At 41.2% G+C, this 24,729-nt stretch overlaps 1 protein-coding gene across 1 annotated transcript; it reads left to right on the top strand.

Annotated features, from left to right (window-relative positions):
* The first annotated feature begins 2,412 nt into the window (after positions 1-2,412).
* Positions 2,413-14,381, top strand: LOC147618271 (vacuolar protein sorting-associated protein 60.2-like). The gene is made up of 7 exons (XM_086774713.1): positions 2,413-2,660; positions 12,261-12,412; positions 12,540-12,633; positions 12,960-13,031; positions 13,137-13,248; positions 13,333-13,481; positions 14,134-14,381. Exons 1-7 carry the CDS (start codon positions 2,592-2,594, stop codon positions 14,185-14,187), a joined length of 702 nt encoding a protein of 233 aa, XP_086630839.1. The 5' UTR covers positions 2,413-2,591; the 3' UTR covers positions 14,188-14,381.
* Positions 14,382-24,729: the final 10,348 nt, after the last annotated feature.

Below are 24,729 nucleotides of genomic sequence, written 5' to 3'. Positions count from 1 at the left end.
ACCAACTTTGGACTGGATACATTTCCCCACCCATCCCACTAACTTTGGACTAAATACATTTCCCCACCACCCATACTTGAGATAACAGTGTCCCCTCTAGACTGAATACATTTCCCCACCCATACTCGAGATAATTGTGCCCCTTTGAATACATTTCCCCACCTATACTTGAAATAATTGTGTCCCCTCTAGACTGAACCATCCACCAACCCTATATGTAGAGGCTTTCCACACAAATTATGAAACAATTTTAGGGCTTTCACATAAATTATGAAGTAATCAACATTTTTAGAGTTCTTACGTTGTGTAGAAACAATTATTAAATTATCTCCAACTTCCATAAAACAACGTGGACTACCTACAATAGCTCAGTGATGTTGGAAATTGCCTACATTAGCTAGTTCCAACTTAGTTAGGTGCCATGAATGAGAATGATGCAAACTTGTATGCTTGTCCTAAATCTTGTCCATACATTAAGTACAAAATCATGACAAGAGAATGGTCTCCCTAAGATCTTTATATCAATAAAGACAAAGCCAGATGCTTGAATAAGAAGGATTTCCCCTATCAATTAATAGCGGAGCCAGACGCTTGAATAAGAAGGATTTTCCCTATCAATTAATAGCGGAGACAAACGCTTGAATAAGAAGGATTTTCCCTATCAATTAATAGCGGAGACAAACGCTTGAATAAGAAGGATGTCCCCTATTAATTAATAGCGAGAATGCTTCACAAGAGAGGTCAAAATGACATTGTTTGTGATAAGATGTGTACATGAAAGTAAATTCCTCCCCATTAAATATGCCCACTCTGGCGACACTTTACAATGGATTTCACTGCTCTTATAAGGTTCTTCAAGCGGGCTTATGGATGCTTGCACTTTTTGGTTACATTGTAGAGTCAGTTAAATGAAAGTAAATTCCTCCCCGTTAAATATGCCCACTCTGGCATTAGTGAAGTACACTTTGCAATGGATTTCACTGCTCTTGTAAGGTTCTTTAAGCGGGCTTATGGATGCCTGCAATTTTTGGTTACATTATAGAGTTTGTTAAATGATGTAATAAGTTTACCACAGCCCTTGGCATCTATAATTTCTCTTCATCCTTTCGAGAAGTGGGGCATTGACTTCATTGGCCTTATTAGCCCACAGGACATGACATGCTACATCATAGCTCCAAATGGCCAAATCTAAAGCTACCAAAAAGGTAGATACATGATCCCATATTCCTTTATGCCACAAGCAAATGGCCAAGCTAAGAGCACCAACACAATCACACATAAGCTTGTCTTGATTTGTTGGAGTGATAGGGTGTTTAATTAAGCTATGAGAGAGTTTCATGGTAAGTGAACTTCCTATACTATTTGGCTAAGTTACATCATATTATGTTATACATCGCGATTGAGTTTCCTTGTGCATGTAGGCTCAAGGGCTTGAACAACCAAAGTTGGTGGTGGATGAAGGCTAAGGAGATTTCAAAGAAAAGGCCCACCAAAAGGGGGGTTATGGTGTGGAATACATCAACAAGATAGCCCACCTTACTCTCTTTTTTGTTTCCACCATGTATATCCTCAAGTTGGATGATAGGCTTCTTTTGTAATAGACATCAAGGAGATAGCCCACTTTGCTCTCTTTTTTTGTTTTCGCCATGTAGACCCTCTACTTGGGTGCTCAAGTTAGGTCACATGCTTCTTTTGTAATAGATAGACTTTGGTTTCTTCAGGCATTTTATTAAGTGTGCCCTTATGTATAAATTGGCGATCTTGCTAGCAAACAACGCAATGAATTGTGTTTACTTTTATTCTTTATTGTGCCTTGGCCTTTTGGGATATTGTGTCTTTGTTCAATTTTTCTTCAATAAAGTAACTTAAGTGTTGTATAACCACTTAAGTTGCTATAGTGTGCTCAAGTTTTTTACATTGCTGTAAGGCTCTCTCTTACCCTCATGGTTAGTGAGGATTACACCAACTTTTATGGCAGGGTTTATTACAATATTTATAATTAGATTTTTTCAAATGCTTGGGGTGTTACTTAAAGCCTTGCTATTCCCTCATAATATAAGGGTGTTGACACACTACGGGCCTGCCCACAAAAAAGGTTGAGAGATGTGGGCAAGCACCTTTTTGATAAACAATTGTTGGGGCAACAATACCCTTTACAAACCGTGGGCATACCCACGAAAAAAGAGTCCTGCAAAACTAAGAGCTGTGGGTAGGCTATTCCGCCTGGAATTGGAACGATGGTTGTTGGGCTCCAGTCAGCAAACACATTAGCGCTAAGGGTGTATGAGCGTGGTCACAGTCTATAAAAAAAATGTCAAACGGACGGGTGATTGTTTGGTTGGGCAAAACTTTTTCGTGGACTTCAAAACACCTAAGCCTTGTAGGGCTTAGAGCCTTGCTATCCCCTCATTATAAATGCTTATATAAGCCTTGCTGAAATTTTAGATGACATTAGGCAGAAGAAGGGTCGACCCGTCCCTCGACGTCTTGCCAGGGCGCCCACAAGCTTGAGGTGGGCTCGAACGCAATCACCCTCCCGGTCCATCTTTGAGCAGACTTAACTTTGCAGGTTTTGAAGGAGAAACGCCGCAATGAAACGAGTGTTTGGAGTGAAGAAGGAGAAGGTGCCCCCTCCCACAGTCGAAGAAACCACTGAACGGGTAGATTACACACTATCTTGCCCATCAAATTCCTCTTTGAGCTCAAAATTTTAATGAATGATAAGTAAAACTGCTGCTTATTTCAGGGTTTTATCAACATAGAGTTTATGTAAGCGTTAGATCAATTCGTAATTTGGCTCTTCAATTATTATCATGATGTCATAAGTAGGTGTGTTACAGGTAATTCGACGGCGGTGATCACACAAGTAGGGTTGTTATATGTAGGCATGCTATAGCATTTAATTAGTGCTAATTAGGGGTTTTAACATGTAATTGGGCGGAATGACATTAGTAGGGGTGTTCCTTGTAGGTATGCTATAGCATCTAGTTAATGCACGAGGATGGCTATTATGGTTTCCCCTTCCTTTGTGTCATCTACAGTGCATTTCCTCCCTTTTCAGGGCTCACATCAAGGCTCACCAGCTTGGTTGTTTTGATTGGCTCAAAAGTCAGAACTTGGGTTCTCACCCACTTACCAATAAGGCTGCCACCTAGTGTCCATAAAAAGAGAAAACTTGGGCCTCCAAAGGAGGCTGAACATGGGATTACCACACAAGGAAGAACCGATCAAGACGAGTTATAGTTTTCAAAGGAAAGGTTGAGTGTCCCACCTTTTCATGAATGCATTTGGCAGTGTATAAATGATGTCATGTCCCGAACCTGTCTTGATCAAGTACTAACCTGGGGTTGGATAACCAAAGGTTAGGATGAGAAGCTAACCTAAAATCAGCTGGGCTGAAGGTTAGGACTAAAAGTCAACCTATGAGTGTGGGGTAAGGCTGAGCGAAGCTTAGGGTTAAGATGAATCTTAGGGCAAGGGAAAGGCAAGGGCTAGCCAAGGCTGGGCCTATAAAAGAGCATCTAGGGCTCAGTATGGAAGGGAGGACAAGACATCTATCAAGCAAGTGGAATCTCTAGGCCAAGAGCAGCCTAGTGGGCATGGACACACCCGGGACTTGAGTGGTGTTCTGCAACTTGGGTAATGCTTTAGTTGTGGGATTTGAGTGGTGCTCTGCAACTTGGGCAATTCTTCTTAGAATATTCCACTTTTGAAACCTTTGTTCTCCTGGAAGAGGTGTTTTTTCTCTTCTTTTGATAGAAAATCCAAAGCCGTTTTGTGGACTTCTCATTCTTCTTAGTGCTGCCGGGCTTTTGATCTATTGTTGGAAAGGTCAAATACATTGTCTGGCCCTTCTTGGTTGTCTCTGGATACATCTATGAGACAGAGGGAAAGAGTGGATAGATTTACGGCTTTTTTTTAGGTAAGTGAGGCTGCATTTGACCACCTCTCAAGAGTTCACGGTGGGTAAGGTACCGAAGTAGGTGCCAGGTGCCCACAAAGGTGTCCATGTCCACGTTCATTAAAAAGGGACCACACTTTAATGAAGTTGTGAACCTCCAAAACAAAAAAATAAGCCATAACTCTTGTATGTATAAAACGAAGGTTTACACACTACTTACCACCTGTTCACATGCCATGGAAACATGTCAGCAAAAATTGCGTGCGCGGAAGCCTTGCTTTACTTGATCCAGCTGATTAGGAACACTTACGCAAAAGCAATGAAAAGACATTAGAGAGAAGAGGGAGACGAACTGTATTTTCAGTATATTGACATGATACAAAAAGATGTGCATATCTCTACAACTTCCATGGCCTTTGGCCTTCCAAAAGAGGACTGAAATCTAGACCAGAAGGACTGCCTACTGACTGACTTAGGACCTGCCCCAATTGGGGATCAGATGACTAAAGACTAAGTTTAGCCTAGCTATTTATAGGACTCAAAATTCACAGGTCAGCCAGTTTATCTGCTGTTGGCCAGATCTTCTTGTCCGCGATTTATATAAAATGCCAATAAAGCCTGAATATAATGGTCAGCTTGTTTTTATGATGCCCACGTCTGAATACATGCGAGCTTCCAGATGTTTAGAATAGCAAAGCGATGGCCAAACGCTCCTGTATGTGAGTTGGTTATAGGCTGAGCCATGTGGGCCTCCTACTCCCTTGCCTGAGCTCGCTAGTGCCCTAAATAAGATTGTTGCCTAACCAAGGATTAGATATGAGGTTAGCCATGTCCACATGTGTGCACATGACATTCCCTCCTGTTTAACTTGATGATGGGTTGGAAACCCTTCATTTTAGAATAGCAAAGCGATGGCCAAACACTCTTGTGTGTGGGTTGGTTATAGGCTGAGCTTCTAGATGTTTGGAATAGCAAAGCGATGGCCAATCACTCCTCTGTGTTGGTTGGTTATAGGCTGAACCATGTGGACCTCCTTCTACTCCCTTGCCTGAGCTTGCTAGTACCCTAAATATGTTGCCTAATCAAGGATTAGATATATGTCCATGTGTGTGCACATGACATTCCCTCTTGCTAAACTTGATGATGGGTTGGAAACCTGTCATTTTTCCTCCCTTGACTAGTGACTTTGTACTTTGACTGCCTGACTTTTGACACTTTGATTGAAAACCTTGTCATTTTGATTCCACTCGGTTAAAGAACTGTGCATATGTTCCACTTTGTCCCAATGCATGGAATCCCTTTCACTTAACACAGCTATGGTCTCCTATCAAGAATGATCATGCCTGATGCTCCACCTATCCTAAGGGCCAATGGTATGCTCCTTTGAATACACAACTGCTTTTCCACTGGCTTTGCTTGCTGTCGACCACCTCATAAATGCTACCTTGGCTGCATTCTTCCATGGATCTGTGCACCTTTCTTGGGACACTTGAGTGCTTAGATGGTTGAGCGTGAATGCTTTGATACCAATGTTGCATGCATAGAAGCCTTGTTGTACTTGATCCAACCCTAAGTCTACTGATTAGGAACACTAATGTAAAAGCAATGAATAGATATATGAGAGAAGAGGGAGATTCACTGTATTTTCAGTATATTGATATGATACAAAAAGATGTATATGTCTCTAGAACTTCCATGGCCTTTGGCCTTCCAAAAGAGGACTGAATTCTAGACAAAAAGTACTACCTATTGGCTGACTAGGACTTGATCCCAACTGGGGATCAAATGACTAAAGAATTAAGTTTGGCCTAGCTATTTATAGGACTCAAAATTCACAGGTCGGCCAGTTTATCTACTGTCGGCCATATCGTCTTGTCCACGACTTATGTAAATTGCTAATAAAGCGTAAATATTATGATCGACCAATCCCAATGATGCCCACGTCTAAATATTAATACTTATCACCTGTTCACATGCCACACAACCATGTCAGCAGACAGTTTCATACGCATGGTTCACGGGCGGGCGTCCCCTTACCCGGAACCACACATTGGTCAAGCAAGCATGAAAATAGCATGCAATTGCAAGCAAGCACATAAAGATGCTATGCAATGCAGCATTGGTATGGACAATCCCCGTTCATGAGACTATACCAAAATAGACGTGCTCCAGGCAAGTACACGAGGTACTAGACCCAATGGAACACCAATCCACCAAGCATTTCCGGGCATGTACACGGAGGCACAAGTCCCAACGGAAAGCCAAGTCTACAGTATCACATGAGTGGCATCAATCCTTGGCATAAACAACTGCCATGGACACCAGTCCAATGTACATACATGATAAGAAAGCACGGGTGGACCAATTGGGTGGCCAAATGGTGACACAATTCATCGTAACTTGTTTTCCCTACTTCATATCATATATGACTGGCATTCCTTTGTTTCCTTCCATCTCTGGCCTGAGTACAAGCAAACTTGTTTCCCATTTTGGATAGCCCTCGTAGCCATCAACCATGGCCTTCGAAGTATGATGGGATAGCCATCTTCCTTTGTTGGCATCACATGCATATCCACTTCGTATTCTATACCACATATTGTAATTTTCAGAGCTTGTATAACTCCCACAAAGTTTACCCTAGAGTTATTGGCCAACTTGACTTTGAATGGAGAGGATGAGTCTGTCTTCAAACCAAGTTTATGCATGGTATCCTCAGTCATAATACTCACCTGGGCTCCACCATCTATGTAGACCTTGGAAATCTTGTGTCTTTTTATCCAAGCATCCAAACTGGGTTCCACATCAACTTGTGGCTTCAATTTGATCAGATTTGAATGAACTATTCATTTCTTTTTGGGTAATCTGATGCTGACAACCCTACTCCATTGCCTCCTCATCTTTGGTGCTAACTTCAAAAGCTGAGACCATGTGATGTTTGGCCCTTTCCCTGTGTTTTAAGTCTTTCAAAAGGTTATAAGGTCTCTAACCATGTCCTAATGGAAAATCAGAGCAAGGGTTACCTTTCTCTTGATCCTCTTCTTCTTCTTACTTGTTTCCAGTTCCTCTTGCTTATCCACATCTTTGCCTTTGTCATCCTTTCCTCTTTTTCTTCTTACACAATCTTCATAAGTTTTAGTTCTTTCTCCTTCTTTTTGATTTGATCTTAGTTTCCTCTTTTGCACTGGCATGAGATTAGCCTCTTCATTTGTTTTCTCATCATCTTCCAATTCAACTTTCTCAACCTTTATGATGTTGATGTTTCTGTTAGCTCCCTAAATTGGTTGAATAGGTGTATTTACTGGGGCTGGTCCTCCTACTTCGAGAGGCCTTCTTTCTTGCATAGGTGGTGGGGGTAGCTCACCCTCTTGATTAAACACCCTTCCTACTTGTTCCGGTCTTTGTAATATGGCTAGTTTGATTTGGACAGGAAGTACTCTCCCCGGATCTCCTCTAGGATATAGACAGTTATTCATTCCATAGCCTCTTTCATTACAATTGTAGTATACATATTCTTGTTGTTGTCTCCTAATTGGTCTGTTTTGTTTTCTTGGAATAGCTTGTCTTTGTCCCAAACCTTGCATCATATGCAGATTAAGATTTTCCAATTGCTGAGTAATACTTTGAAGTAGATGAATCTGTGGCACATCCTTGATTTGTTTGATCACTAGCTCCCTGATCCTCTTCAGAAATCTGCCCTTATCCCTAGTCATTTCCTATTCAAATCTAATTTTCCTCTCCTTTTTCTTAGCTACAGTAGTGGCTTTATCAAAATTTTGAGGAAATTTACCCTGCACCTTGTAGTCCTTCTATAAATGTCTTTTTTTTTATAAATCCGGTCCAACGCCTTGTAGTGATACTATCCACTTCCTCCATAAGTCGTGAAACTGAGCTTCAAGATGAGTCCAAATACCTTCTAAAGTTTCTCCACTCCCACATTTTGTCATGAAAGCTTCCAAAAACAGAGGCCAGCTATTCTAAGTATTAGCTGGCAAGGCTGTGAACCATACTTTGGCTTCATCCTTGAGAAATAAGTGTATAGTCCTCAGTTTCTCCTCAACAGTGCCCCTTCTTGACTGAAAGTTGAAAAGCTTGAGCTCATCTGTTATGAGACTGATAGGAAACACTAAAAGGTAAGACTAGGAAAGATTATTTATATGTAAAAGGTCTGCATACAAATAAGGTTTAGGGGATTTCAAATAGGAAATACCTAAGCAATGGTTAATAGGCATTAAAGTTAAAGTAAAATAAGAAGTAGATTGTGCACAATGGAAGCCCAAGGGACACAGAAGAGAGCGCCCCCTTCTAGGGGTAGTTGAAGAGGCATTGGTTAATGAAAAGGCAATGTCTAGCCAATGAAAGGTTAAGGGACTGAAGTTGGAAGGTCATGCATTACTTCAGGCTATTTGGGATGTGGTTGGGTGGAGAATCAAAGTACTAGTCTTACAAGTCCTCAAGCTTATAATACAAGGAGCATTACATTGATATCAGAGCCAAATTCTTGCTCTTTCATGTTTCCATTGAGCCACTCGTTGCTAACTCTAAGTCTACTTATACGCATTATTTTCTACACCTTAATCTCTTTTCTATTCATTTCCATAAGCTAATCACTATATTTCTCAAATCTTCTCCATACAAAATACCTCTTGCCTAATAAATTGGGTATACTTTGGAGTTCTATATGGAGCAAGTGGAGTACAAGACAGCTTTGATGGTCTTTTTGCCCAGCAAGAAATGAGCTTGCTTGCTAAACCTGTCCACAATTGTCCAAATTGTATCATTACCCTGTTGGGTGCGTGGCAAGTCCATAATGAAATCTATTGTAATACTTTCCCATGGCTGCATGGGAATAGGCAATGGCTGAAGCAAACCTGGTGCCTTTTGCCTACCAAATTTCACCTTTTGACAGTTGATACATGCACGTACATGTGTCTCTAAGTCCTTCCGCATACCTGGCCAAAAGAAATACCGCTCAATCATGTGCGTAGTAGGCATTACGCCTCTATGACCAGCATATGGACGAGCATGGCACTCATCCAAAACCTTTTGCCTCGTGTCCGACACCACACATAGGCAATTATCTTTCATGAGATAACCCTCTTTGATCACATATGAGGCATGTGCATGACCAGCCATCAAATCAGTATAAATAGTGGCAAAATCAACATTCGTATAATACAAATCACGCATGGTAGACAAGTCCCCATGAGAGGCAACTGAGATAGCTGCTATATATGGCTTTCGTGACAATGCATCGGCCACTACATTCTTCTTTCCTGGGGTGTGCAAGATCTGAAAATGAAGCATAGAGAGAAAATTGGCCATTCTCATATGCTTCTCTGACAACTTAGTTTGGGTAAGAAAATACCTCAAACTCTGGTGATCTGTCTTCACAGTGAAATCAGCCCCAAGAAGGTAATGTTTCCATATAGTAAGTGCATGAATTACAGCCAAGAGCTCTTTCTCATAAATGCCAAGAGATAGCTCTGCATCATGCAATCTACGGCTCTCATAAGCCACGGCATGTCCCTCTTGATTAAGAACAGCTCCTATGCAATTTCCAGATGCATCACATTCCACACTAAAAGGCTTTTGCAAATCCGGAATGATCAACACTGGACCATGAGTAGTTGCATCTTTCAATTTGAGGAATGCATCCCTCGCTAGATTAGTCCATTTGAACACGGCCTTCTGTTGGGGTAAAGGCATTATGCCCACCCTTCCACGGCCAGAAGTAGAGGAAGGAGAGTTACCATCGATCCGAAAGGACCGGGAGGCACAGGCACAGATGTGGGATCGTGTCAACGCCAGGGTCCGTTCGTTTATCTTCCTCAATTGCACACCGCAGGTAATCAATCCTGTAAAGCATATGACGTTGGCTAGAGGTATATGGCAGCATTTGGCTTCTCTTTACAACAGGGTATTGCCCATGAAGAGGATTTCCTTGGAAGTACAGATGCGGGTTATGAGCCCTGCAAAGTCGTTGACGATGCAGGAGCATATTAACAAGCTGCAGGCTCTTCAGTAGGAAGTTCTTCAGGCTAGGAAGGAGATATCGTTAGAGGACATGGTCATAACGTTGCTGTCGCACTTGCCCTCTCAGTACTCAGCATTTTACTCGTCTTTGATTACCAGTGGTGGCAGGCTCAGCACCATCACGTGGGAGGAGCTTGTGCCCATGGTCTTGGACCAGGAGGAACGATTCTCGAATCCTCCTCAAGGTGGAGGTTCAGAGGCCTTAACTGGCCAACGGTCGAAAGGCTGTAACACGGGCAAAGGGAAGGCTTCATCGGAGAAGTCTTCTGAGAAGAAGTCTGTCTCGCTGACCGCAAGAAACTAAAGACAGAGAGGACATGTAATGATTGTGCTGAGAAAGGCCACTATTGGAGGCAGTGTCCCAAGCAGAAGCCCGAGAAGGGTGAAGATTCCTCAGCAGCAATCATGAAGACTCCGGCTTTTGTGCACCTGGAGGTGATGGACACCGATGTTTCATTTTTTTCAGGCAGGGAGGAGGTTGGAGGATTCTCTGCAAACAACAGATACTCGGGAGTGGATTCTAGATAGTGGTGCTTCCAGGCACATGACTCCTTCCCGTTCAGATTTACAGGATCTCTGCAGGTATTCTGGTCACATTCATACTGGGGATACATCCACTGTCCCAGTTCACAGTGAGGGCAGGTTGGAGATAGTTCCCGATGGCAGAGGGGGGAAGCATTCCTCCCAGGTGTTGTATGTTCCGTCACTTGGTTTTCATCTGTTGTTAGTGCATCAGGTTTGCAAGACTGGCGTACGGGTGGAGTTTGATGAGCATTTTGTTGCTCTCCGGGACAAGGCAACAGGCCATGTAGTATGGAAAGGCGGAGTGGAGAATGGAGTTTACAAGCTTTCAGCACTCTCTCTCCCAGGTTCTCAGGTTTGTGATGAGTGGCAGTCTAGTAATGGCCACTTAAGTGTGGTCACGTTGCAGGTGCAGGCTTTCCGGGACCAGATGGTGGATAGCTTGCCAGTTGATGGCAGCAATTGGCAAGAACTTTTCAGTATTGATGTTGGTGGTTCTTGTGTTTGTCAGTCAGAGGAAACTGAACAGGTAACTTATGCTATGATGTCTCGTAGTATTCGGGACAAAGAAATTCCTGTAGATAAGGATGTTCTTTCCACGGGAACCTCTCGAAAAGCCAGGCAGGTGGCAGTTGATTACTTGCAGAAGGAGGTGAATTCTCCAGGCTTTGTGGTTCCGGATTCAGAGGGGGTGGTTGACAGGTTTCAGAAGGCCGTGCGTGGTCTTCAGCAGGTTTCGAGGACTTGGCTTTGCACCGTAACAGGTGTTGATCCTTGTGAGCAGTGTGATGCCTCTGTGACTCAGAAGCCGAATGGCTCATTGATTTGGTTGATGGACACCAGATTGGACGTGAGCTTCCTGATGAGGCAGTGGAGCTCATGGTTGCAGATGACTCTTTGGGAGGCAGGATTGCGTATCTTGTGGTTTTTGCGGCGTGCGAAGGATCATGGACTCTTTTACACAGGAGGGGGGTTGATGGATGGAGTCCGACTCCACGGTTGGAGTGACTCAGATTGGGGAGGAGATCTTGACACGAGGAGATCTACTTCAGCTCAGGAGCAGTAAGAGGCAATCATCTTTTGCCTTGTCGTTGACAGAGGCAGAGTACCGGGCTACTTGTGAGGTGGTGAGGTTGCAGAGGTTGCATTGCAGGATTGGGCTTCCATTGGAGGAACCCATGGTCATCCAAAGGCACTTTGTTCGTGAACAGATCGTTGCTGATGACATTTTGCTAGTCATCTCCTATCTTTACTGAGACACCAGGGCCTCTGTTGTGGGTGTGCCCGCCCGTATTAGGTGTTTTCTCATTCCATATTTTTTTCCTATTTTTACCAGATGTGGGAGGCTGTCCTTAGTAACCAGGTGTTAGCCTATGCGTCCTGCTTCTCTTTACTGCTGGCCGACTCCACACGTGTGAAGGCTGATTCACTAGAGCTGGCCGACTGAAGTTGCTGCAGGTCGTGGACCATTTCTGGGCTGGCCGACTGGAGAGGACCTGGTCGTGAGGCTGTCGGCTGTCCATAATGCTGGCCGACTGCTCATATGGGGCCATATAAAATGGCCCCATGGCCTCCACATCTTTGTGTATCACTTCGGGATCTTCTTTGTGTATATAGAGCAGAGTTACACGCCTCTATCTCTCCCTCTCTTGTGCTGTTTTTCTGCATTGCGTTTGCTCTTGTGTTCCCAGATTTGGTCATCATCTCCGCTGCGCATTCTGACAATAGATGCATCCCTAACACCACCATACACTCATGCAAATCCTAAGTGTTGGAGATTATTTATGTGATGAACTTCTTGCAGATTAACAAACGAGGTGACTCCGTTGATGAGAAGATCAAGAAACTCGATGCTGAACTTGTCAAATATAGAGAACAAATAAAGAGAACCAGGCCAGGTCCTGCACAAGAGGCAGTAAAAGCCCGTGCAATGCGCATCTTGAAGCAGAAGAAAATGTGAGCTCTGTAGTTATGCTGTTGTACTACATCTCCTGGGAAGCTGCATGTGGGCTGTCATGGTGAGTGTTTCCTTGCAGGTAGTGGTGAAACATGGCTAACTTTTAAGAACTATTTCTGTTGCCAGGTACGAAGGTCAAAGAGACACACTGTACAACCAAACATTTAACCTTGATCAAGTTGCATTTGCAACAGAGGGAATTAAAGATGCCCAACAAACTGTGAGCATGCATTCTTGTCCTTCTGTTTTAAGAGCATTGACATGGACACGCGTACGCACATGCACACGCCAAAACATCCAACACCCATGTCCAAAAACCTTCAAATGTCGATGCACAAAACATCTTTTAAGAGTATTAACACGCTCATGCACATGCATGCGAATCAAAACATGTCTTCTCAAGGGCATGCCCACTCCCATGCCCGAAATGTTCTTAAAGAACGCCCACACCCATGTCATCTTTCGAGTATGCATGCTCACGTGCATCAGCCTGCACCCCAGCTCACACCATTCATCTCCCTCTAAGGGAATCTTTGTTTTCTGCAGATGGCTGCAATGAAAGCAGCAAACAAGGATCTGAAGGGAACCTTGAAGACATTGAAGATCGAGGATGTTGATGTAAGCAATCCCAGTGTTCAGTATCAGAGGCTGCGGGCTAATGAGCATGCTAATGATTACTGTTTTGTATTTGTAAGCTAATATGTGCTTGTTTGTGATTAACAGAGAATGCAGGATGATATGATGGATCTCATGGATATCAGCAATGAAATACAAGAGTCATTGGGACGAAGTTACAGTGTTCCTGATGACATTGATGAAGATGAACTTCTAGGAGGTGATTATCTGCATTCTGAAAATTCCTAAAGCTTGTGTCTTAGTTTGACTGACAGATTTGCATGTTATTGTGGTATTACGTCAGAGTTAGATGCACTAGAGGCTGATATGGGTACAGAAACAGAATCCAGTGGAATGCCTTCTTACCTTCAGCCAGATAAGGAACCGGAACTAGATGCGGAACTTAGCCTACCGCATGTACCCTCTGGGCAGTCCACAGGCCCACAACCTCAGGTGCACAATTTTTATAGTAGCATCTATCTATTCAACTACAGCTTTTCTATTATGAGATTTGGTTAGGTTTCATTTCCGTTTGAGAGAGAGAGAGAGAGAGAGAGAGAGAGAGAAGAGAGATATTATGGCCCATGGGCCTATGAGACCAAAGTGATACAATAATGTCCATGGCATATCTCATCATGGAATGGAAAATAAAATAGAAACAAAAACATAGCTATCTCACTGGGGTGATACAAAACTGTCCATGGAAACTCATCATGGAATACCAGGAACATGAGAGAGAGAGAGAGAGAGAGAGAGAGAGAGAGAGAGAGTAAATGTCTACGAAAATTTCAAAAATGAGTGACAATATCTTCATGAGGGAACTAGATCATGTAAAAAGAAAAGAACAAGTAGCTACACACACAGTAGTGATCATTTGAAGAGAAGATAACCTTCGGAATAGCTACCTGAATCATATCATATCATGAGAGAGAGAGAGAGAGAGAGGTTTATTAACATTTTTGTCTCTGGAGGACGAAATGGGAGAGGCTGATGAGCCCAATAATGAGACTGTATGTATCAGTACTGTGGGGGGGGAGAGAGAGAGAGAGAGAGAGAGAGAAAGAGAGAGAGAGGTTTATTAACGTCTATTTTCTGTCCAATTCAGGCAGCTGACGAGTTTGGGCTGCCAACTGTTCCAAGGGCATCGCTTCGCTCATAGTTATTTTTATGTACATTGTGGTGGATTTGTTAGAGATCCTGGTGTCGACACTTCATTGTACATTCTCGTACTTAGCTAGTTTAGCTCCTTGTACACTACATTAACTAACCGGAAAAGAAGAATAAACAGCTACTTGAAATGCATAATGTTTTTGATTGGTTAACAATATATTAAAATTTTCTAATTATTTCTTTGTTGTGAGCCTAGACCATTCATTCAGATTGGGGCCTTTGTTTGTTGGCTAGAGTGAGACATGGAGCTCTCACTCTAGCCCAAAGACCTATGAGACCGAATACATAATATAAAGCCCATGGAAGCCTTGGGCCTAGTTTGCAGACCAAAAGAAAACATTATGAAGAAAAAAACTACTAGGTAGTGAGATGAGTAGCAATTATCAGGGGTGTTTGCAAAAATTGGCTCTACCCTTGTTAAAAATTGTCAAATTTTCCTCTTTGCAGGCCACTCAAACTATGGCCAATCTTGCATTCTGATGCTTGAGTTGCATATGGTCAATTCCTTCACTATCCATATCTGAGAGAGAGAGAGAGAGAGAGAGAGAGAGAGAGAGAGAGAGCATAAGCATTTATCTATGAGGATGATGGGAAAGATTTGGAGAAGTTATTCTTGAGAAGCCAATAAAACAGTAAAACAAAAGTGGTTTAAAATATAAAAGAAATGAAATCTAGCAAACACAACAAATACTTAAAACATGACATATCGATAAATAACTTTGCCCAAGTAATACTTTGATCACTTTGCAAGATTAACAAAAGATGGGGAAGAAGCAACAAGGTGAGTAGTGTAAGGTTTTCTTATTGCTTGTTTTTTTTAATGTGAAGAAGAGGAAGAAGAAAACTTTCTTCTAAAACAAAAGAGGGGGGAGAAGTAGTAAGGTGAGTGGTTTGAGTTTTTTAAAATGCATGTTTTTTCATTTGTGAAGAAGAAGAAGAAGACCTCTTCTTGCTATTTCCATTCTTCTATATTCTTCTGTCTTCTTCTTCTTGGAGAGAGGGAAAGAGAGTAAGGAAAAACTAGGACGAGATACATGAAAGATATATTACCTCAGAGAAGAGAAAAAAAACCAAGTGTTAGAATATTTTACCCTGGAGAGTTCTAGGACATCAAGCTTCCACTTTTTAGACTAATAGGGATTGCAGGAAATGGGAAATGGAAAATAGCATGAGCATGAGGAATTTACAAAAAGGAAGGAAGAGCCAAAGAAGCTTTAAAAAAGGTGCTTTCTCGAGCAAAACGTGCATCACTAGTAGGGCTTGAAACTTTCCAAGTGTTGGTGATGACCCCTCCCCCCCCACTCACCCCCCTTTTTTTTCTCTTATTTGCAAACTTGCATGGGATTGCATGCAAACGGGTTGCTTTTGTCTTGCAAGGGATGGTGTTGGGAAATTGTTCATCCTTTGTGACTGTGGGCCATCTTATGAAAAGAGGGTGCCATTTCCATTCAAAAAATGCTAGAGGGCTCCCACTTGGGAGCATATAACAACTATTAAACACACATGCACGTTTAAGAAAGATTTGAGGATGTTGTTGACCAACTACACAAGACTTTGGGAGTCAATACACACATCTTCATCTCCTCCCTTGTGTTCATGATGTGCATTTCTACCAGTCACAACTCCCAATTTCTTATCAAAGCAATACCCAATTAGAAGTTCTTACTACCTCTCTATTACTAATTCGATGAATTCTTGTCAGATAAACGTGAGTCTTTTTGTTTTTGTATAGACTAAATTGGACCATCTTATTGTTACTACTATTTAAATGAAAGTTGAGGGTCTCTATATGATGCAAACACAGACTATCGATAATGAAGAAAAGATATTCATATCTAGAATTTATATATATAGTCTTTTAGAAATACTAAGTCTAGGTTACCAATTAATCAATTAACCTATACATACGTTGATTGTTATCTCTTCCCACTTCAAATTTTCATACTTTAATTAGATATTTTTGTAGTCTTCGTGACTACTCACAATGATACTAGTAATTTGTTCTTTTTTTTTTTCATTTGTTATATAATAAAAACTTTTTGAACGACTAGTTAAAATGGATTGGGCTAAAGAAAAAACTTTTGATGCTACTTTCATCGATTTAGCCCTCCACACACGGTTACGAATTCTTTTCCTTCAGCTAATGCTTTCTTCTCTTGTTGTTTTGCCACTCCAAAGCCCCTCGAAATCCGGATGCAATTTCAAGAATATTTTTGCGATGCTTTCGAGCCATAGATCCGTGTTTTACCCTGGTCATTAGATGTCTAGCCTCATAGAGGATCAGATTTTAACTTTTGAAAAATCCATTTATTTTTATGTTCCTGCTGCTTTCACAGATAGTTCCTATCCTAGTTAGACATACCACAGCAGGCAGACGGAGAGATTGTTGTATTGGAATATGTTTTATAGAATCAATAGAATCTAAGTCTATTACTACATGGATTTAATAACACTACGTCCGTATCCCAACCTTCCCACATGTAATGACTATATAGACTTATTATCATTAAAGGTATAGACAAAAAGGTAAATAATCTTCTCACTCCTTTAATTATGTCTTGAGAACGTATATTCCATTCCATGTAATGCATCCTTGTACACATGACTTGTACATGATAAACCAATAAAAATTCACACAACTTGTACACAATCTAGAATCAATCAACATTGTTGGAAGGGTAGAATCCTTCATTTACAAATCAACATCGGTGGAAGGGGTAGAATCCTTCATTTCTAAATCAACAAGGATGATAAACATCTTAGGAAAGTTAAACATGCCTACCCACCCTCATTCTGAAGTTGGAGCCAACACAGGGGGTACAAGATTTGGAGCAAACTATAAGTACAAAATCATGGCTCATTGCATGATAATCACATGACTTTGCTTAGTGATTATTGTTTTTTTAACCTGATTTTTTTAGTGGGTTTTGTAAATCTATGTTGAAGACATTTTTCCCTAAAATTGTGTTGAGTGTGGCAGTCCCTAGAATGCTTGACCACACCAAGGACTTTCAAAGCACTTCATGTAGATCTTGAGGAGATCTTATATGCAGGAGAGAAAAAATCTATGCTTGTTGTGGGGGAGGGGTATTCTTCTATAATACTTCTCACATTGTCCCAACATCACAGAATGGCTATGGTGGAAGACTTGAACCTATCCTTCTTCCACAAAATCTATGCTTCTTGTGGGGAAGGGGTATTCTTCTACAATGCTTCTCACATTGTCCCAACATCATAAAATGGCTATGGTGGAAGACTCGAACCTATCCCTCTTCCATCAATGGGTAGCCCTAAATGGCCCCTCCTTGGCAACCTCACCATCGAAAGCTTTTGACATAGGCTATGTCAACATCCATGTCTCCATAAAGTGCACATATGAATCATATAGAGCTAATTTGTCGTGGTTCATGCCACTTCATATTTTATTTTTATTTTCCTTAGGTGTTAACACCCACTATATATCTTTGCAAAGGAGAATGCCATCAAGTTTCATGAATTCCTTCCCAAAGGCAGGACACAAAGGAAGTTGAACATAAAGGGGTCTTGATCAAGTGTTCAATGCTTAAAGAGAAGAAGATCATTGTGAGGTTTCACATAGGCAAGAAAAATCTCACAATTGTGTTCCCTTTTTACAGGCGGTAGAAGTATACTAGAAAGAATGGATCACTATAAGCAAGAGGTTGAGCTTCCATGACACCAAGTGGTGAGGTTGAGCTTCCATGACACCAAGTGGTGAGGTTGAACACAATCAAGTGGGGTTCGATGGAGTGGAGAGGAGGGTGGTGTGTCTAAGAAGGAGATGGATCACCGTAAGCAAGAGGTTGAGCTTTCGTGATACCAACTGGTGAGGTTGGACAAAATCAAGCGGGATTCGATGGAGTATAGGAGAGGGTGGTGTGTCTAAGAAGGAGATGAATTAGTTGTAGAAGAAGAGGGTGATAAGGGGAAGTTTCCTCAAAGTATCGATGCAAGCAAGGATGGTGGAGAGGGTCAAGGTGGAGATTGGGTTGGGAAAAATGATGTTGAATTGAAGGTGGTAGAGGTAAAGGGTAGTTGATGTGGGTGAGAGTATCCACCACAAGGGACTGACAACTTGTCGAAAGGTGTCAAGGTGGGCTATCCCCAAGAGACGAGAAAATCCAGCTTCTTTTGGTATGTCCTTTAATAACAGGGTATCATCCGAGGTGGTGGCTTCCAACCTTTTAATTTTACATGTGCCTATGAGATCGTATTCTCTTTGCATTGTAGGAGTTCTTGGAAAACTTTATCTCTATCCTCTTTGCATTATAGGAGCTCTTGGCAAACTTTATCTCTATCCCCTTTGCATTGGAGGAGCTCATGGTGGTAAGCTTTATCTCGAGCCATCCACCTTGTGTGCAAGTAATTGAAAGATAATTGATCTATGTACAAATAGCAAGATTTACCCAATAGACCCTTTGTCAAGTTTAACACCTCCCCTCAGCTTTGCCTTCTTATGTAGGTTTCTTCTAACCTCCCTTTGACAAGATTTTCCTCCATGTTTCTACATCAAGTTAATAAAATAGCTAGAATAATATTAGCATTCTAACCCAGGATAGCAAGTAGATATCGCTTCACTCCTATGTAAAAACTTTTCAAAACAGACATGTGAGCAAAAAGTTATGAGCATTTTTATACGGGTATAAAACTACCCAAAATTACATAAAAACATAGGTAAATAAAGCATAACTGTTCTTTATGTATATGGCTACACTAAAAATTACCTACATAGTTGTTTATGTATATGGCTACACTAAAAATTACCTACATAGTTGTTTATGTATATGGCTACATAACTGTTCTTTATGTATATGGCTACACTAAAAATTACCTACATAGTTGTTTATATCTTGAAGAGAGCTTTGTGCCTATTATAAAAACTTTTTAGAACAGAAAACCGAGCAAAAGTTTCACCTTGTGTTTCTTGGGTAAAAGCAGTGCTAGCATCACATGTCCTTATTCTTCTCCTCCTACATGAACTCGTCTTAACATGTAAGTTCCTCTTGTTATGCAAGCATGCAACTGAACTTAAAAGAAAAGATGCACAAATCAAAGAGCTACAGCAAGAGGTAGAAAAGGAAAGGGATTAGGAACCAACTAGCCCAGACTCTACAAAGTTGATTAGAGAAAATGCTGAAAAAAGTAATTAATATTTAAATGGCCATGCATCTACCAGTGCTAGTGCCCAGCACAATACTTGTAGTTGGCATCCCATGCAATCTCCTAAATTTTCATATATCAATAATCACAGCAGATTATTGATAGTGCCTAGCACAATACTTGTAGTTGGCAACCCCATGCAATCTTCTAGTCCTGCAGCATCACAGCCCAGCACAGTACTTATAGTTGGCACCCTAGGCAAACTCCTAAATTTTTAGATATCAGTTGATCGGCCTTGGACTAGCCACTTTAAGCTACATGGAAAGGTGCCCATGGAATATATGCCCTTAGTGAACATGCTAATCTTTAAGGAAGACATCTTCTTAAAGAAACTAGATGCATGACATTTATGTTTAAAAAATGCAACCTATTATGGCCAACTATCAATCTTGGTGCTCACTCTTGAACAACCCATGTGCACAAGCATACAGGCCTATGGAATATATGCCCTTTCTACAAGCTATGTAGAAAGGTGCCCATGGAATATATGCCCTTAGTGAATATGTTGATCTTTAAGGAAGATATCTGCTTAAAGAATTTGGCTAACATTTATGTTTAAAAAATGCATTCTATTATGGCCAACTATCAAGCTTGGTGCTTGCTCTTAAACAACCCATGTGCATAGGCATACATTGAACAAACACTGCTAAATGTTGAGCAATTTGTAGAGCCCACTACATTGGGTAATGAAATGATAGACCATGCCATGTAATGGATTAATGGACAAGGCCTCACACTTATGTGACACATATAAGGTTATGCAGGCTAGTCCTTTGGCTGCCAATTATAACCCAATTAGTGTAGTAGTCCTTTATCACCTGATTGTGGATTAAATTGAAGCACAAACAAAAGGGGGCAGCCACCAATACCCGAGTCTGTGATCATGTAGGCTAAGTGATGTGTATGTATGTGTCTCCATTAAAGGGGGAAAAATGTCTATGTTATGCCAACCTTTGAGCTCAGTGTGAGCGAGATAAGGTGGAAATGGACAGTTATGCTGATGTATGTTCATGATGTAATCACCTCTAGAGTCAGTGATCATGTAGGCTAAGTGATGTGTATGTATGTGTCTCCATTAAGGGGGGGAAATGTCATGTCTATATATGTCACATTACCTTCTTGGGATGAGACCCATTTGGGCACCAAGAGGGGGTATTGAAATATGGTGTATGGGGCACATGTATGTGGGAGCAAGGTAGACAGAGCCTAGGATGCCATGAAATTAGAATGGATGGAGGCTAAGGTTATTAGAGGATGTGAATGGATGAATTTAAAAGGTGGTCAATGGTCAAAAAGTAGGCACATGGAAGGTGCAAGGGTGTACAAGACATGTGTAACATTTATGTGGGTGATGGTGAGTTGCATGTGGGCAAGGCATGTGGACCAAAAAGGAGATATTATCTCTTTGATGTATATGTAAAGGCCATATGTGGATGTAAGATGATGGATGTATGTCATTATCTCTAATGCAAGTCGTGATCATGTGATTAGTACCTCTCGCTCTCCCTTAATTATAGTAATTAGTATTGATTTCTCTCATTAACTATGGCATTTCTCATGGTTGAACCACCATAGCTTCTGTTTAGCACTCTCTTTCACATGAATGCTATGATTATCAACACTAATTGGCTGGTAGGTGTGCGAGGTTCTGTGGGAGTTCCTCCTCGACGAACGACCTTTTTTCAGCTTTTAAGAAGAGGTTTAGTGGGTTGGACGTGCTTGGACGGGGACCATGTGCCCATTGTGGCGTAGTTCTCTGATTTTGCATCGACAAAACCTCATATTCTCTCAAGGGCTTTTGGGCTCCTCTTGATTGTGGTGGCTCATCTAACAGATCAATATTAAGATCAAGCAATTTAGTGTCTCGTGGCCCCTCACCTTGTTCCTTATCTAGCCTCTTGGATGACTTTGCATACTTCGATGGTTCTTTCATCACCATGCTGGAGGAAAGTGGCTCCTTGTCTCCTTCTCGGGGTTCACCTCAAAACATTTTAGTGTACCATGTGCGATCCAAAGGAGGGGTATTTTAATTCAAATTTTGAAAAAATTTAACAGGATTACAATAACAGGAGGGGTATTTTAATTCAACTTCAAAAACAAATCCATTAGTTCATAAGTAAAGAGGGGTGGTTTTATTGGGGAAAATTTTTTAGTTAACGGGTTTTTTTAATGCCCCTTGAACGCACGTGATACATATGATTTTTTAGAAGTGCACCCCCTGAGGTCCCCTTCTTCAATGTCTTCTCTGTGCCTTCTCCAGATCCTTACATGAGGCCCTTAGGGTCTTGGCCTCCTGACTTGTGGAACTTGTCAAAATATTTTTTTCATGTTTAGATATTCAATGAAGTCTAGTGCCTCATCTTCTTCCATCCTATGAAAGGAGGGATATGCCACATGGTGATTACATCATGAACATACATCAGCATAACTGTCCATTTCCAACTTATCTCGCTCACACTGAGCTCAAAGGTTGGCATAACATAGACATCATCATAGGACATGACATAAAACATCATCACATCCACATATGGGCACATCTTGACCTAGGGCTTCCCAATCCCAAGGTTGACATAAAAATCACATAACTTATATGAAACAAGAATAGACCTAATCTTGAACTTCTAAAGAGAGTGTGTAATTTTCCCCATGCAACTTTTCACCACCAAACGGTGGAGAATGGGGCCACAAGCGGCTACATTATTTATAGGTTGGGCCATCTCTCTAAATCTTCCTTCAAATAGGAAACTACCCAACATGCTTTGCCTAGAGCCTATGCTTTGATATCATGTAAGAAAACACAATAGTGGAAACAGAGACAATACAACGCACAAAATTGTAAAAAGAAAGGGAGTAAATAATATAAATAATATTATTGCTTTCGCCCCTCCGTGTGCTCTGAGTAAGGAGCTTTGATGGATATTTAGATAGACTCTAGACGAAAAATATCTTCCTTACAAGAGTGTTTGAACATAATGAACTCAATCTAGAATAACTCTGGATGGAAGATGTCATGCTTACAAGAGTGTTTGAACATAAGGAACTTGATGTCTTGCTTACAAGCGTGTTTGAACATAATAAACTCGATGATGAACAAAGGCTACCAAATTAGTTTATATATAGTGCATGCATGTGGATCGGCCCCACATTGGCCAATTGGTCCAAAATGACCAACCAATTGTATCATTCGACTCTGACCATATTAGACTACAACTAAGTCTAGGACTTAGTGCAACTAACACGGCCATGCGAGACCATCTTCACTCTCAACAAACTACAGGCCGGTAACTCGAGAATAGTGTCCTCGGTTTATTGAACGCTCACTAATATGGTCATATAGATCGCATGAGCATGCATCCTACTTGGAAGAGTGCCAAGTCTACATAAGTCATCTCCTAATCATTTGGCAACCATCCATTGTCCAAAATGGAAACTTCTGGGTGCCCAAATGCTTACCATAATGCCTACTCCTCATATAGAGGGCCTTACAAAATAGAGCACATTTGTCACACCCTACATCTGTCACCCACTTACGCAGTAACAACACGAGGGTGAAGCATTGAGAAAATTCTTTTCCAACACTATGTAGGTAAGAGAATGATCTAGAAGAAGAGTTTCAAAACCCAAAAGGGCTTACAATGAAACTATAAGACTTATAATAAAACTATTATGAAGGCTACAATGAAGGTAATGTCTTATATAGTCATTTATAAAGTTAACTTTTTTAAAACTCGTAAAACGTTGAATAATCAAGGAACATTATCCCACATAAATCTTGAATGATAAGAAAAACCACCATGCACAAGGCTTGGTAATTTAGAACTTATTGTGTGTAAAAAAGTTAATAAAGTAAATTTACACATGCAAAACTCGAATATTAAAAAACTTACTATGTACAAAAAACTAGTTAAGAAAGAAATTTTAAGCATGTAAAACTCAAATATTGAAAATTTTACCATGTACAAAACCAAGTTAACATAAAAGATTTATGCATATAGCTCTTGAATATTGAAGAAATCACCCTAAACCAAATTAACTTTTTTTTAAAATCACGCACAAAAGTATTGTATAGAAAGAAAATTATAAATTCATCCAGGCATTCTTGGACAACGCTATGCATGCTTAATTGAGATAGCACCGCCGGGGGGGGGGGGGGGGGGGGGGGGGGGGGGGGCGGGGGGGGGGCAAGGGGTGCTATAAGTCAAGGCAAGCTGTTAAATTCTCTGCCCCCACCCCTAAACAAACTCCGGTGGAGTGCCAGGGTGGAGTGCCAGTCCATCCGCATGGCCGACCATAATGCCACCACTTTGGTAGCCGAGCTTTAATAACCACCATGGCACATGAAGCTCACAAGGAAAATCTCTTAAGAAAGATTAAATTGAAGAAGCTGAAGCAATCAATGCTACTAAATCATTTTGTAAAATAATGCAAAGAAGCCATCAAGGAAACCAAAGAAAAAATAAAGGCTCTGATATAAAAACTATGACTAGATAATTGCTAGATAGACAACTAGAGATAAAGCTTACCACCATCAACAATGAATATTACCCAAGGGGCATCCTCCAACTATATCAAATTGCCTACATGTACCTCAAGCCCCCCCTAGCAATAGGAGGTGCAATCATTGACAATGGCATACCTGCAAGATCTTTTCAAGGATGGATGAGGGTGTTGATATGTGGGATTTACCCAAAGTGTCGACGGACCTCATGAAGGTGGTGAAACTACTGCCCACCCCTTAATGGACTACGACGACCAGCAAAGTGCCAGTCCATCCACATGGTTGACTATAACGCCACACTGGGCACTGCCATCCACATGGCTGCCCACTGTACCTACTACTTTGTATAGTACTTTGTAATCATCAACTGTTAGGATCTTAAATGTAACTAACAAAAGGGAAGATGTATAAGTAGTGACCCATGCAGACTTAGACACAGTTAGTGAGTAGTGAGTGAGTGTCTACTTCTCTATGTTAGTTGAATGACTCATTGCCCCATAAACAAGGTGCTAAATAGCTAAATGGAGCACATAATAAGAGACTCTCATTACAAAAACACACATGTTGGGGCAAGATCAAAAGCATTGTATTCATTCCCTTCTCTCTTTTCCATTCCATACAAAAGGGGCTTTAAATAGCCTTGTCAATGTGGCTTTTCAACTTCCATGAATAGCTTCTTTCCCCACATCTCCACTCTCACGTAACTCTCACACATGTGTAACTCCTAATGACTTCTTGATGTGACATCTTGTAACTCCTATGGCTAATGAAATAGTCCCATGCTTTGTTATGCTAAGTAGTTTAAGTGCTAACCTTATAGACATATGGCCATAGGATATGGGCAGCCAAATGCTA

Source organism: Cibotium barometz, chromosome 35, assembly GCF_041138505.1.
Source record: "Cibotium barometz isolate CiBa-2024 chromosome 35, ASM4113850v1, whole genome shotgun sequence".
Taxonomy (NCBI): Eukaryota; Viridiplantae; Streptophyta; class Polypodiopsida; order Cyatheales; family Cibotiaceae; genus Cibotium; species Cibotium barometz.
This window is presented reverse-complemented; position numbering and strand designations above follow the sequence as displayed.